Consider the following 12,433-nt stretch of genomic DNA (forward strand, 5'->3'; position numbering starts at 1 on the left):
AATATAGAAATATGGCTAACATGATTACACATGTATAGCCTATATCAGATTTGCTTGCTCTCTGGGGGTGGGGAGAAGGAAGGAAGGAAAGGAGGAAAATTTGGAATTCAGTCTTTTAAAAATGAATGTAGCAAATTATCTTTACATGTAGTTGGGGAAAAATTAATTTAAAAAGGAAAAAAAAAAGGACCAGAAACAGTAGCAGTTTTGTGCAGAATATAGAGATAAAAGGAGGGTATGAGCTGATCTCCCAGCTCCAAGGCCACTGTCTCCGTCATACCCTCCTTAGGGCACTTTGAGGGCAGAGCCTGTCTCTGCTTTTCCTTTCCTTTTTCCTCAGCACTTGGCACAGTGCCCGGCAGAGAGTTAACGGTAAATCCTTGTAAAAGATCAGGTTGTTCCTGTCTTTAGCCTTTACTTGGCTGTGTTTTAGTAATAAAGTCAAGAGAGAAATCGTTGTAAATGGGACTAAGAGTTCTCATGGAAAGGTCTGTGTTCTAAATTAGTCTGAGTTAATTCCTCAGTCTTACAAATACAGTGTAAACCGTCCTTTCTATAAATGATTGATATTATAACTTGGTGCAAAAGGCTTGTCAGAGAGTTAATTTTAGTTCCCTCCTTAGGCAGGAGTGAGAAACCCCGGAGGTGAGAATCGGAGAGTGCTGCTCTCACAAGTTTTGTGGTTCCTTATAGCTCCTTAATGAAGCTCTTTGAGTCATTTTATTTTCACAAGCTTTTTCTGCTTGGGTAGCAGGTCATCCCTGCATAGCATAGATATCTTGCAGCCCCTCAGCAAGGCAGGGTTTCATCAGGGTAGATCCCCTGGTCATTAACTGTGTGACCAAAAGTCCCAGTCTAGGGACCACTATACTCCTGAGTGGTTCCCTCTAGTGATCTTCCAATTTACACTCCTGGTTCCAGACCCAAGAGAGCTTTTATAGTGGAGTGGAGCTTGTCTTTTTAATTTTTTTCATCCTAGGTTCACAACCTAGTTAAGGAAAAAATTAAACTTTATGTTTAATAGTATTTTATTTTTCCAAAGATATATAAGGTTAGTTTTCAATATTCTTTTTCGTAAAAAAGCATTTTTCCAAATACATGTAAAGATAGTTTTCAACAATTATTTCTGTAAAGCTTTGTTCTAAATTTTTCTCCCTCCCAATTCTCCTATACATATTTCCACATTTATCATGCTGCCCAAGAAAAATCAGATCAAAAGGGGGGAAAAAAACAAGCAGGCATATTAGTAACAACAATAAAAAAGGTGAAAATACTATCTTGTGATCCACATTCAATCCCCATAATCCTCTCTCTGGATGTAGATGGCTCTTTCTCCATCACAAGTGTATTGAAGTTGCCCTGAATCACCTCATTGTTGAAAAAAGCCACGTCCATCACAGTTGATCATCACATAATCTTGTTGCCATGTAAAATGATCTCCTGGTTCTGCTTCTTTAACTTAGCATCAGTTTATGTAAATCTCCAGATCTCTCTGAAATCATCCTGCTGATTGTTTCTTATAGAACAATGATGTTCCATTATATTCATGTACCATAATTTGTTTAGCTGTTCTCCAGCTGATGGGCATCCACTTAGTTTCCAGTTCCTTGCCACTACAAAAAGGGCTGCCACAAACACTTTTGCACATGTGGGTCCCATTCCCTTTTTTATGATCTCTTCCACATACCGACCTGGTAGAAATACTTGCTGGATTAAAGGATATAGTGCAATCCTTTTAAACATATATGAGAAAGAAAAACAAACAAAAAGGTGGAAATACTATACTTTGATAGACATTCAGTCTCCATAGATCTCTTTGTGGATATGATTGGCAAAAAGTTTATTTTATTTTTTAAAATACCCTGCTCTATTAGAAAACTCAGCCAAATACCATCTTTAATGTCAGCAGGATAATCTTCAAAAGAGGAAAAATAAACTTAGTTGTTATTTAAAAGAATATTTTAAATTTAAATAATGTAAAAAACATTTAACAATCCTTTTCTAAAAGTTTGAGTTCCAAATTCTTTCTTCCTCACTTCCCTTCTTGAGAAGGCAAGCAGTTTGATATTGATTATATTTGTGTGAAGTCCTGAAAACATATCTTTATATTAGGCAAGTTACAAAAGAAAACAAAAATAAAGGTATAAAAATAAAGATAGTTTAAAAAATGAGTATGCTTCAGTCTATATTCATTAGCATCTTAGGTCCTTTGGAATTTAAAAGGAAATTTTAATTAAAAAGAGGCAACTGAGAGGCAAGCCTTTTATGCCTCAACTACAACCAAGAGTAATACTGGCCTGTTCATGTAATCAGCATTTATTGTTTGCAGAAACACTGCACAGTCTTAGCTTTTTTCATGCCTTTATGTATGTTCCCTTTTTCCTGAAATCTTCCTCTCTGTGTACATTTGCCTGCAAAACCCTTCTCTTCCTTAACGGCCCTTTTCAGAGGCTATCACTTTTAAATCTGCTACTGAGCTCCAATTCTGCTGTAGCATTTGGTTATTGGGCATTTCAGATTCAGTATTTCTGAAACAGAACTTACTAATTTTCTCCCCAAATCTTCCCATGTCCTGAACTTCCCTCTTTCTGACTGAGGCCACTACCATCCTTAAGTCACTTAAACGTACAACCTCAGAATCATTACGTATTCTTTAGTTGTTCCTTGTTCACCACATCAAAAAACTTTTCAAATCTTGGCATTTAAAAAAAAAAATGAATGTCATTGATTAAATTAAAAATATTTTCTATTTTTTCTATCTCCCTTCCCCTTTGGGGGAAAAAAAAGGAAAAAGGAACCCTTGTAACAAATATGAATAGGCAAACAAAACAAATTCCCAATTTGGCCAAGTCCAAAAAATATATGTCTCAGTCTAAAGCCTTTTTGTCCTTTCCCTTCTTTTCAAAGGGAGAGAAGGGGGCAGCAGTCTTTCTTTATCATAGGTCCCCCGGAATTGTGGTTAGAATGCTTAAGTGTTTTCAAATTTTCTTTACACCTATTGTTATTGTATGTATTGTTCTCTTAGTTAAAATCTTCGTAGTTTCCCTTGAAAGTATTTCCTTTTATTATGTCTCCTTATAAAAAAATTTCATTACATTCATATGTTCCAATTTGCTTTAGCCATTTATAGTTGATAGACATCATCTTATTTTCCAGTTCTGTAACATTATTAAAAAAAAGAAAAGAAAAGAAAACTACCTGCCCTAAATATTTTTGCCTGTATGTGTCCTTTATTCTTTGATCTCTGAGGTGTAGGTCAGTTAGTGCTACTGTTGGGTCAGAGGGTATGCGTAGTTTAATAATTTCTTGGATATAATTTCAAATTACTTTCCAGAAAGGCTGCACCAAATCACACTTTTACCAACCCTGGGATGCTGGGATTTTGGTCACTTTGACATTGACCAAATGAGTTCATTTGACCCCATGGCAAAAGTAGAATTAATACGCTTGTTTTCCTACAGTCCTTCCAGCATTTGTCTTTTTCTTCTTTAATGTCATCTTTGGGCAATTTGATGGAGGTGAGATGGAACCATATAGTTGCTTTTATTCAAGTTTCTCCATTTTGTGATTTGGATTTTTTTATTTTTTATTTGCCTATAAGTAGTATGGATTTCTTCCTTAGGAAAATGCTTACCCTTGTACTTTATTTATCAATTAGGGAATGGTTCTTCTAAATTTGAAGCATTCCTTATTTATTTTCCTTATGAGCTCTTTATTGGAGAAACTTATTGCAAAGATTTTTTTCATAGGTCCCTGCTGCCCTTCTAATTTTAGCTACATTGGTTTTGTTTGTGGAGAACTTTTAAATTTTGTAGTCAGTATTATCCATTTTACTTACTTAATTTGTGATTTCCTCCATCCTTATTTTTTCATTAACCTTTTTCCTCTCCATGAATCTGAAAGGTAAATTTTTTCTTTGCTTTGTTTATGATGTCACCCCTTTATTGCTAAGTCATGTACCTACCTGTTTGAGCTTCTCTTGGTATGTAGTTGGAGATGTTGGTTTATACCTACTTTTTGTTAAATTACTGTCCAGTTTGCAACAGTTTTTTCTCAAATTGCAACCCCTTAGCTGGAATCTTTGGGTTTAAAACGTTAGGATGCTATTAGGATAGGATAAGGTAATGTTATTTACCATCCGATTATTTATTCTAATCTATGGCAATAATAATTATTTTTTAATCAAGCCAAAGGCTTCTCATTTTGCTTGCTTCTGTATTTTCTGTCCCTAAGCTGTTCCACTGATTGACTTTGGTTTTTCAGACAGGACCCAGTTGTTTTGGTGGTTACCGCTTTGTAGTCTCTCTAGGGTCTCTTTTGTCCCATGTTTTTTGTTTTTTTAATTTCCCTTAAGTTTCTTGACTTTTGTTTCTCTACATAAATTTTGTTATTTTTTTTCCAAGTTATTTAGTCCTTTGGTGGTTTGATTGGCTTGGCACTGAATAAGGAAATTGACTAGTTACTATGGTTACTTTTTCTAGCTCGGTTTACCCTTCTACAGTTACTATTTCCCCAGATATTTGTGAAGAGCATTTTTGTAGTTGTATCATGGTAGTTCTTGTGGGACTCTTGGCAGGTAGACTTGTAAGTAGTATTGGATACATTTTGAGTTTATTAAACGAGTTCTTCTCTTCCAGTCTCTTGGGTTTGGTTTTGTTGGTAACATAGAGAAACGCTGGTGATTTATGTGGCATTATTTGATATCTTGCAACTTCTCTGAAGGGATTGTTTCAGCTCTCATGTTTGGGCCTCAGTGGCAGCCCCCTCCTCGGGGTTTGGGTGTCAGGTGTCCCCGACCCTCTCCCTTAAGCTGCTGGTGCTTTCTGCTCACAGTTTTTCCCGTGGGTGTATTTTGTGTCCAAGAGTGTTGTTTCCCAAGGCAGGGACAGTTGGCTTTGCCCCTGGCCCACGACAGGCGCTTGGTCCTTGCTGCTTGGAGGCCCCTGGCCAGAGGAGACCTCCGGGGCATAGTTTGGTGCAAGAGAAGCAGGCCAGACTGGCCTGGCCCTGGGGCCCCGGCACATGAGTGGTTTCGGATGGGTGGGGGCTGCCCCAGCTTCTTGCCTGCTGCTTTGACCTGGAGAACCACCCCATGAAAGGCACCAGCTCCGCCCGGCAGGCCCGCCCTCACTCTCGGTCTCCTCTCCCCTTGTTAGATGTTGGCTGACGATGCAGAAGCAGGAGCGGAAGATGAGAAGGAAGTGGAAGAGCTGAAAAAGCAAGGCATCAACCCTCTGCCCAAGCCTCCGCCAGGAGTCGGCCTCTTGCCCACCCCCCCGCGGCCCCCCGTGCCCCCGGCTCCCACGTCTCCCAATGGCAGGCCCATGCCTGGAGGCCCCCCGCCACCACCCCCGCCCCCACCTCCCGGGCCCCCCCAGATGCCCATGCCCATGCCAGCGCACGAGCCCCTCTCTCCCCAGCAGCTTCAGCAGCAACAGGACATGTACAACAAGAAGATCCCCTCGCTCTTTGAGATTGTGGTTCGGCCCACGGGACAGCTGGCCGAGAAGCTGGGGGTGAGGTGAGTGCCGGGCGGGGGGCTGGCCGTTGGGCGAGGGAGCGCTGGAGGGGGTGGGGGGTTGGCTCCTTAGATAGTCTCACACCACACAGGAAGATGGCACAGGAAGTTAATGGAGTCAAAATCCCATTTTCTGTTTTCTTTTAGACATCCTGCTCCACCTCCCCCCAGATTCCCTGGGCCTGGGGGGCCCCCTGGGCCAATGGGTCCCGGGCCCAACATGGGACCTCCCGGGCCCATGCCAGGACCAATGCACCCGGACATGCACCCTGACATGCACCCAGATATGCACCCCGACATGCACCCCGACATGCACCCCGACATGCACCCGGATATGCACCCGGATATGCACCCGGACATGCCGATGGGCCCTGGGATGAATCCTGGCCCCCCCATGGGTCCCGGAGGCCCACCAATGATGCCCTATGGTCCTGGAGACTCCCCACATTCCGGAATGATGCCCCCTGTTCCGCCAGCCCAGAACTTCTATGAAAACTTTTACCAGCAGCAGGAGGGCATGGAGATGGACCCGGGACTAATGGGGGAGGCAGGTAGGTGCCTTGCTGGGATAGGGGCTGGGCAGACCTGCAGGGAGGATTCGTTTGGTTTAAATCATCGGCAAGGGAGCCTTTTTCTGGCCGTGATCTCTCCGATCTCTCTGACGGCCACTCCGGCCAAAGCCTTTCGCTCGCGATCTCCTCGCAGGTTTTGTAGTAACTTAGTCTGGAAGCTAGCAGCGGCATCCTGCCCCCTTTTGGGCATCGCTTCGGGCTTTGTGCCTGCGGCCTCTGGGCTCTGCTTCCTTTTCTCTTCCTTGTCTCGTCTCCTGTCAGGGAAGTTCTCTCTTGTTGGCTTGATGGTTGACGCCCACTGGGCGCTGTGGACTTGGTATGTGGGCCGCCCCTCTTGCGCCCTTCCTTCTGCAGACGAACGAGGGTTTAGTTAATTCACCCCCTAGATTCGGGCCGCCTCGGCACGTCGACCACAGGTGGTTTTGTCACACTGAGTAGGGCGGCAGCCACCCCCCCCCTCCCCCCCCAAAACAGGCGTCTCATCTGTTTTCTTTAGCAAAAACAATCTGCTTGTTCTCAGCGCTTTCCTTGCACAACAGAGATAGAATTCTTGGCGCGCGTGTTACGCGTGTGTATTTGAGGTTTGAAACATGCACTATATGTTATTTCTGAGAAGCCAGAGTCTCTCAGCATTTATTAAGCACGGAGCTGAACGCCCAGTCCTGGGCCCAGGGTCCCAGGCAGCGGTGTGAAGGAGCCATGGCCTTCTTCCTTTCTTGGGCAGTTTATTCCACAAGTAGAAAAAGAATCTGCTTTTACATTCCCCAAATGATTTCTCAATTCAGAGTGAACCCCAAAGGCAGAGACCTTTCTTTCTCTGCCTGCAGAGGAGAGGGCATAGGGACGCTCTCACTCAGTGATCTCTGAAGCCAGTGTCATGGCGCTCCTTCCGTCGTGCTGATGTGGCCATCGGTCCCTTAGCCCCAAGTAGTCCCGGCTGCTCCTCTCTGCTGCAACCTGCTCTTGGACAGTCAGAGTTAAGGGGATGCCCCACCAAGGGATACCCTGTGGTCTGGTCCCCCTCCCCACTGGTGCTTTCCTTACACCGTGTGAGGTAGCAGACTCCCTCCGGTCAAGAGTAGGGGGAGAAAGGCCCAAGGATTCTGTCTCCTTGGAAGTTCTCGGGTGGGGAGTCCCCGGGCAGGAATGGCTTTGGCGTTCCCACCGACTTCCCCAGGGCCTCCTTCAGTGGGGCCGTGGTCTCCCTGGCGAGGGTACTCCCTCGAGGAATACGAGTCCTCCCCGCCTCCCAAAGATTAATACTTCGCCCCGTGGTTATTCCCCCCAGCAGAGGACTATGGACATTATGAGGAGATGGAAGGCGAGGCAGGAGAGCACGTTTTCCCAGAGCAGCCCCTGGAGCCTGATGGCTTCCTCGAAGCAGGGCCCCCTGGGAGACAGCAGCCCGCCACCAGTGTCCCTGACTTCCTCCCCTCTGCCCAGAGGGCCTTATACCTGCGCATCCAGCAGAAGCAGCAGGAAGAAGAAAGGGCAAGGAGGCTAGCTGAGAGCAGCAAGCAGGAGCGAGAGAATGAGGAAGGCAAGTGTGTTTGTGCCCCTGGCCCCAGAGTCCGGGCCCTCGGGGCTCCGGCCAAGGGTCCCGGGCCACAGGGAGGTGGCCTGCGCGGCGCACCTTCACGTGGCCGGGCCCGGGCGGCGTGGCCGCAGGCAGTGTGGCCGGAGCCAGCGATGGGGGCCGAGAGCCTGGTGCTTTCACACAGATTGTACGGTGCGCAGTTGAGTCGTAGCCCCCGGTGCCCTGAGACTCAGTGAAGGCCTCGGTGTGATGTAGGCTCCACAGAGCAGGATGCCCGGGTGACAGACCACTGCTCTTTGTCCCGGGCGCCTCGGCCCTCCGTCGGGATGGGGGAGACGGAGAGGGCCGGAGCCCCTCCTCGGGCCCGGAGCCCGGCACGTACCGTGCGCCTTCCTCTCTCGGCTCCCGCACCCTCGCTCCCAGTAGCCCAGGAGGGAGCATGACACGTTTCCCAGAGTAGGCGCCCAGAGACAGGCCGCAGGCTCTGGATGGCTCTTTGCCCTTGACTTCATGGACTGCACGGACCTCGTTCTGCCTCTCACACTCGTTACCTTGGCAGGGGGGGACGGCTATGGTAGGGACTGGCCCATTGGCTGCGCGTCGGCCACGGCCGCTTGCTGACGTCTGTCCTTCTCTCGCAGGTGACACTGGCAACTGGTACTCGAGTGACGAGGATGACGGGGGAAGCAGCGTCACCTCCATCCTCAAAACCCTGCGACAGCAGACCTCCAGTCGGCCCCCAGTGCCTGGCGGGGAGTTGGGCGGCGGGGGACCCCTGCCTGCCGTGGGCGATCCCCGCCTCCAGAAGGGGCCCGCCGCCGGGGGCAGACCCGCCGACCCGCGCCTCGCCAGGGACCCAAGGCTCTCTCGTCACACCGATGCTCCCGGCTCTTCGGGCTCTGGGGATTCGGGGCCCTCGGACCCTCGGCTAGCCCGCCCCGCCGCCACCTCCAAGCCCGACGGACTCCATCCGGGTCCGGCGTGTACCAATGTGGGGAAGGGGTCTGGGCCACCCGAAGAAGAAGAAGGGGAGAGGGCTCTGAGGGAGAAAGCGGTGACCATTCCTCTGGACGCCGTGCCGGGGACCCCCTTGCGGGATCCCAGGTTACAGCTACAGCAGTTCAGCCACATCAAGAAGGATGTGACCCTGAACAAGCCCAGCTTTGCTCGCACTGTGCTTTGGAACCCTGAAGACCTCATCCCGGTCCCCATCCCCAAACAAGACTCTGCAAGCTCTCTCCCCGCCGCCCTGCAATCTCTGCCCGCCCTCGATCCCCGCCTCCACCGGCCCCCTGCCGCTGGGCCCTCAGATCCCCGGCAGCGGGGGGTGGCCCCCTCGGACCCCAGCGCTGCTCCCACTGCCTCTGCTGCCAACCTGCCCGACTTTGAGTTGCTCTCTCGAATCCTCAAGACCGTCAATGCGTCCAGCCCCTCAGCGCCCAGTCCGAGCGATAAGCCCAGCGACCCCCGGGTGCGGAAAGCCCCCGCCGACCCCCGGCTGCAAAAACCCGGGGACGCTGCCTCGTCCCGTGCCCCCAAGCCCAGCACTCCTGAGGTCGCCGCGCCAGCCCCCGCTTCCTCCGGGGAGGCCTCGCCTCCAGCCATCGCCCCTTACGACCCGCGGGTCCTGGCGGCCGGGGGGGTCGGCCAGGGCGGCGGCGGCGGGCAGAGCAGCGTGCTCAGCGGCATCAGCCTCTATGACCCGAGGACTCCGAACTCTGGCAACAAAGTGGCCGAGCCAGCCCCCGAAGGGGGGGCTCAGCCCAAGGGTCCCGACGGCAACGGCAAAAGCTCAGCGGCCAAGGCCAAAGAGCCCCTGTTCATCCGCAAGTCGGCCTTGGAACAGCCGGAGGCGGGCAAGGCGGGCTCGGAGCCCGCGGCCACGGACAGGTACAACAGTTATAATCGGCCGCGCCCCAAGGCAACCCCGACCCCTGCCACCGCCCCCTCAGCCACACCCTCCCAGGAGGGGGCCCCCCAGCCTGGCCTCCACAACCTGCCTGTGCCCACCCTGTTTGGGACCGTGAAGCAGGCGTCCAAGGCTGGCTCTGGGAGCCCTTTCGCTGGCAACAGCCCCTCCCGAGAGAGCGAGCAGGATGCCGGGTCCCTCAAAGATGTTTTTAAAGGCTTTGACCCCACTGCATCCCCTTTCTGCCAGTAGTATTAACCTGGACCCGCCCCCCGCCCCCGCCCTGTGATTGTACGTCATGGCCACATTCAGTGTTGGGAATGTCAGGGGAGGGGGAAGAGGGGTGGGGTGGGGTGGGGGGAGCGGGCTCGGGGTTTTTTATTTTTTGGTTCCTATAAATTGTATATAAAAATCTTTGGTTCTGGTCAGTGCTGTATGACTCACAGGCTATCTCCAAGAAAATGTCTTTTTTAATTGAACAATCAAAGTCTCCTGCCCAGATTCCTTCCAAGTGCATCTTGGGCCCCGTGGCGCCACGGGTCTCGGGGCCACTTTGGGTCTAGTTGTGTGGCCGTCCTGTGCTCTGTTCCTTTCCGTGTGTATGAGGCCCCAAAGCTCCTCTGTCCATCGCTGTCCTGTTTTCAGAGCCCGGGTACACCGGCTGGGGTGGGGGGAATCTTGGGGAGTCAGCAGTCCCCCGGGAACCGGGACCGGGCCGGCCCAGGGCGAGTAACTCCATGCCCGTTGGGGTCCTCTGGTGAGGGGGCCAGGTTGGCAAGGCGGGGGTGGGGCCTCTCTGCTCCCCCTTCCTCCCCTACCCCCTTGTGCAGAGGTCAGCTCAGCCTGTCCCAAGGCCCGGCCGGGCCAGACCCTCCACTCCCCCTCCTCGTTCCCACTTCCTTAGTGCCGACAAACCGTTCAGTCTCGAGAAGGTTTTTACTTTGGTCATGCTTCCGTTTCATACCTTTTAAACCCTGGCGGGTTTGGGGCTTATAAGAGTGATCCACAGACACATAATCAGTGCAGGTAGGACCCGGGGGGCCCGGGAAAAAGCAGGCTGTGGGGCAGGCCTGCTCCAGGGGCCTCGGACCTCTCTGTCCTGGGAGGAGGGGGTGGGGGGGGGATGCTAGCTACAACCGGGCAGCCCTGCCGAGAACAGGCCAGGCCCCGGGAGACCCCCGTGTGGCCTGCCCCGGCTTCACTGCTCGAGGGAAATTTGAGTTTGAACATTTGAGAAACTCGGGCACGGTTTTTAATCCAGAAGCTGTCCTGTACGCTCCTCCCCAGGACCCCCAACGAGGCTAAACATGGTCTTTTTAACGTGGACTTTTTGCATATTCTCTTCCTGTTCTCTGGCCCCTTCCTTTTGCCCACCCCCTCCCGTTCCATAAATAATGTAGAAACTGCCTTCCCTGGCGGCGGCGGCAGCTTCTCGGGCTCAGTCGTGCCCCTTGGGGGCCGGGCAGGGCGTGGGGCTGCTGCCGATCAGGTGTTTGAGGGGGCCCGGGACATGATCAGGACCGAGATCGCCCCCTGCCCCCGGAGGGCCAGGTCCCGGGGTGTTTGTAAAATATGCAAGATACGGTGTTTTTTGTTGAGATTTTTTTTTTTTTTTTTTTTGTAAAACTAAAATGAAATAATTTTTTAAAGGACCTAGAAATGGGATCAGAACCCCCCAGAGCTCTGATTCGTCCATAGTTTTTCCCATCAGGCTAGAGCTTTTAAGGACAAATCGTTCTCTAACTAAGATTGTAATAAAAGTGTAAATACTATTTCAGAGTTGACGTTGATGCCAATCTGTATATACCGCACTGTATTTTTACAATTATGGTCGCATGGCTCTCCTGCAGTCCACCCCCCTCCCCCGCCCTTTTTTGTATCCCACATCTGTCTTCCAGGAAATGTCATTCGCGCCTTTCCCCTGTGGTCCCTTCATCTCCAATAATTGTATTACTGCCATTAAAGGATGCAGTTATTTTAAAGCGATCTGGTCCCTTGCTGCTGGTGTTCATTTTCCGCAGGATTCAGAGCATGAGACAGGCCGCCCACCCCGCTAGTCAGCACTCGCTCCCTGGGATGGTGGCGCGGGGAGCACGCTCCCCAGAAAGGCGCCGCGGGGCCGAGGTGCGAGCGTGGTGGCCCCGTCTGCCGGCCCTCGGGCGCCTTGGCGCTCCTGGTGCGACGCTGTCGTAAAGGCCCGGAGTTTGAGGGATTATTCTAATCCCCAATGAGCCTGCGGTCGGGAGGGCAGGAAGCTAGGCTCGGGCCGACTCTGGCCCCTCCCTGGGCCTTGGTTCCCTCTTCGGGGCTCTGGGTGTCAGGACAACCGCATCTGTCCCTTCTTGTAGTTCTTTGGCTCATCAGGCCATCTCTTGAGAAGATCTGTAGAGTCCCGTCCGCCCTCCCTCTCTTGTGAATGGGACAGATGGCTGCTCTTGGGTCCTTTGGTGACAGCCACTGTTGTCACTCAATCTGCGGATTCCTTGGCATTCCGAGGGGCGCTCGATCCTTCTCTCCAACACGCGGGTCCAGTCGCTCTAGAAGAATCCTATGGACTCGCTACCGTGTGGTCTTAGTAGCTCACCCATCTGCTTCCCAAGGAAAGTGGGCAAGAGGAACCAGCAAGAATGGAAGCCAAGGAGCTGCTCCCTCTGGACTCTGCTTCCTGGGCAGCCCCTTCCTGCCTTCCTGGGCAGCCCCCTCCTGCCGTGATGGGCATCCCCTTGCCTCAGAGGCTTTGATAGCACCTCTCGTCTGGCTCAGGAATCCATTGCCCTGTTCTTTTGGGCCACATTTACCTTGGGCTTTGCAATCTCCCCTTCTGGGCAGGGGATGCTTCTGTGGTGGCAAGGAGCCCCAACCTCTGTCAAGGGCCTCATGTGATCCGATGCCCGCTC

The 12,433-nt window shown here is 51.3% G+C and overlaps 1 protein-coding gene across 7 annotated transcripts in view; it reads left to right on the forward strand.

The window, feature by feature from the left end:
- ZC3H4 (zinc finger CCCH-type containing 4) overlaps positions 1 to 12,433 on the forward strand; it is a 52,773-nt gene that overhangs the window by 19,040 nt on the left and 21,300 nt on the right. For 3 of the 7 annotated variants that reach the window (XM_031963833.1, XM_031963836.1, XM_031963834.1), the window contains exons 11-14: positions 5,157 to 5,521; positions 5,666 to 6,069; positions 7,379 to 7,630; positions 8,269 to 9,517. In XM_031963833.1, coding sequence (XP_031819693.1) covers positions 5,157 to 5,521; positions 5,666 to 6,069; positions 7,379 to 7,630; positions 8,269 to 9,517 — 2,270 coding nt within the window. Of the gene's footprint in view, positions 1 to 5,156; positions 5,522 to 5,665; positions 6,070 to 7,378; positions 7,631 to 8,268; positions 11,156 to 12,433 lie in introns of those variants that run through there. The other 4 variants (XM_031963832.1, XM_031963829.1, XM_031963831.1 and 1 more) reach the window with 3 other exon arrangements.

Source organism: Sarcophilus harrisii, chromosome 3 (assembly GCF_902635505.1).
Source record: "Sarcophilus harrisii chromosome 3, mSarHar1.11, whole genome shotgun sequence".
Classification (NCBI taxonomy): Eukaryota; Metazoa; Chordata; class Mammalia; order Dasyuromorphia; family Dasyuridae; genus Sarcophilus; species Sarcophilus harrisii.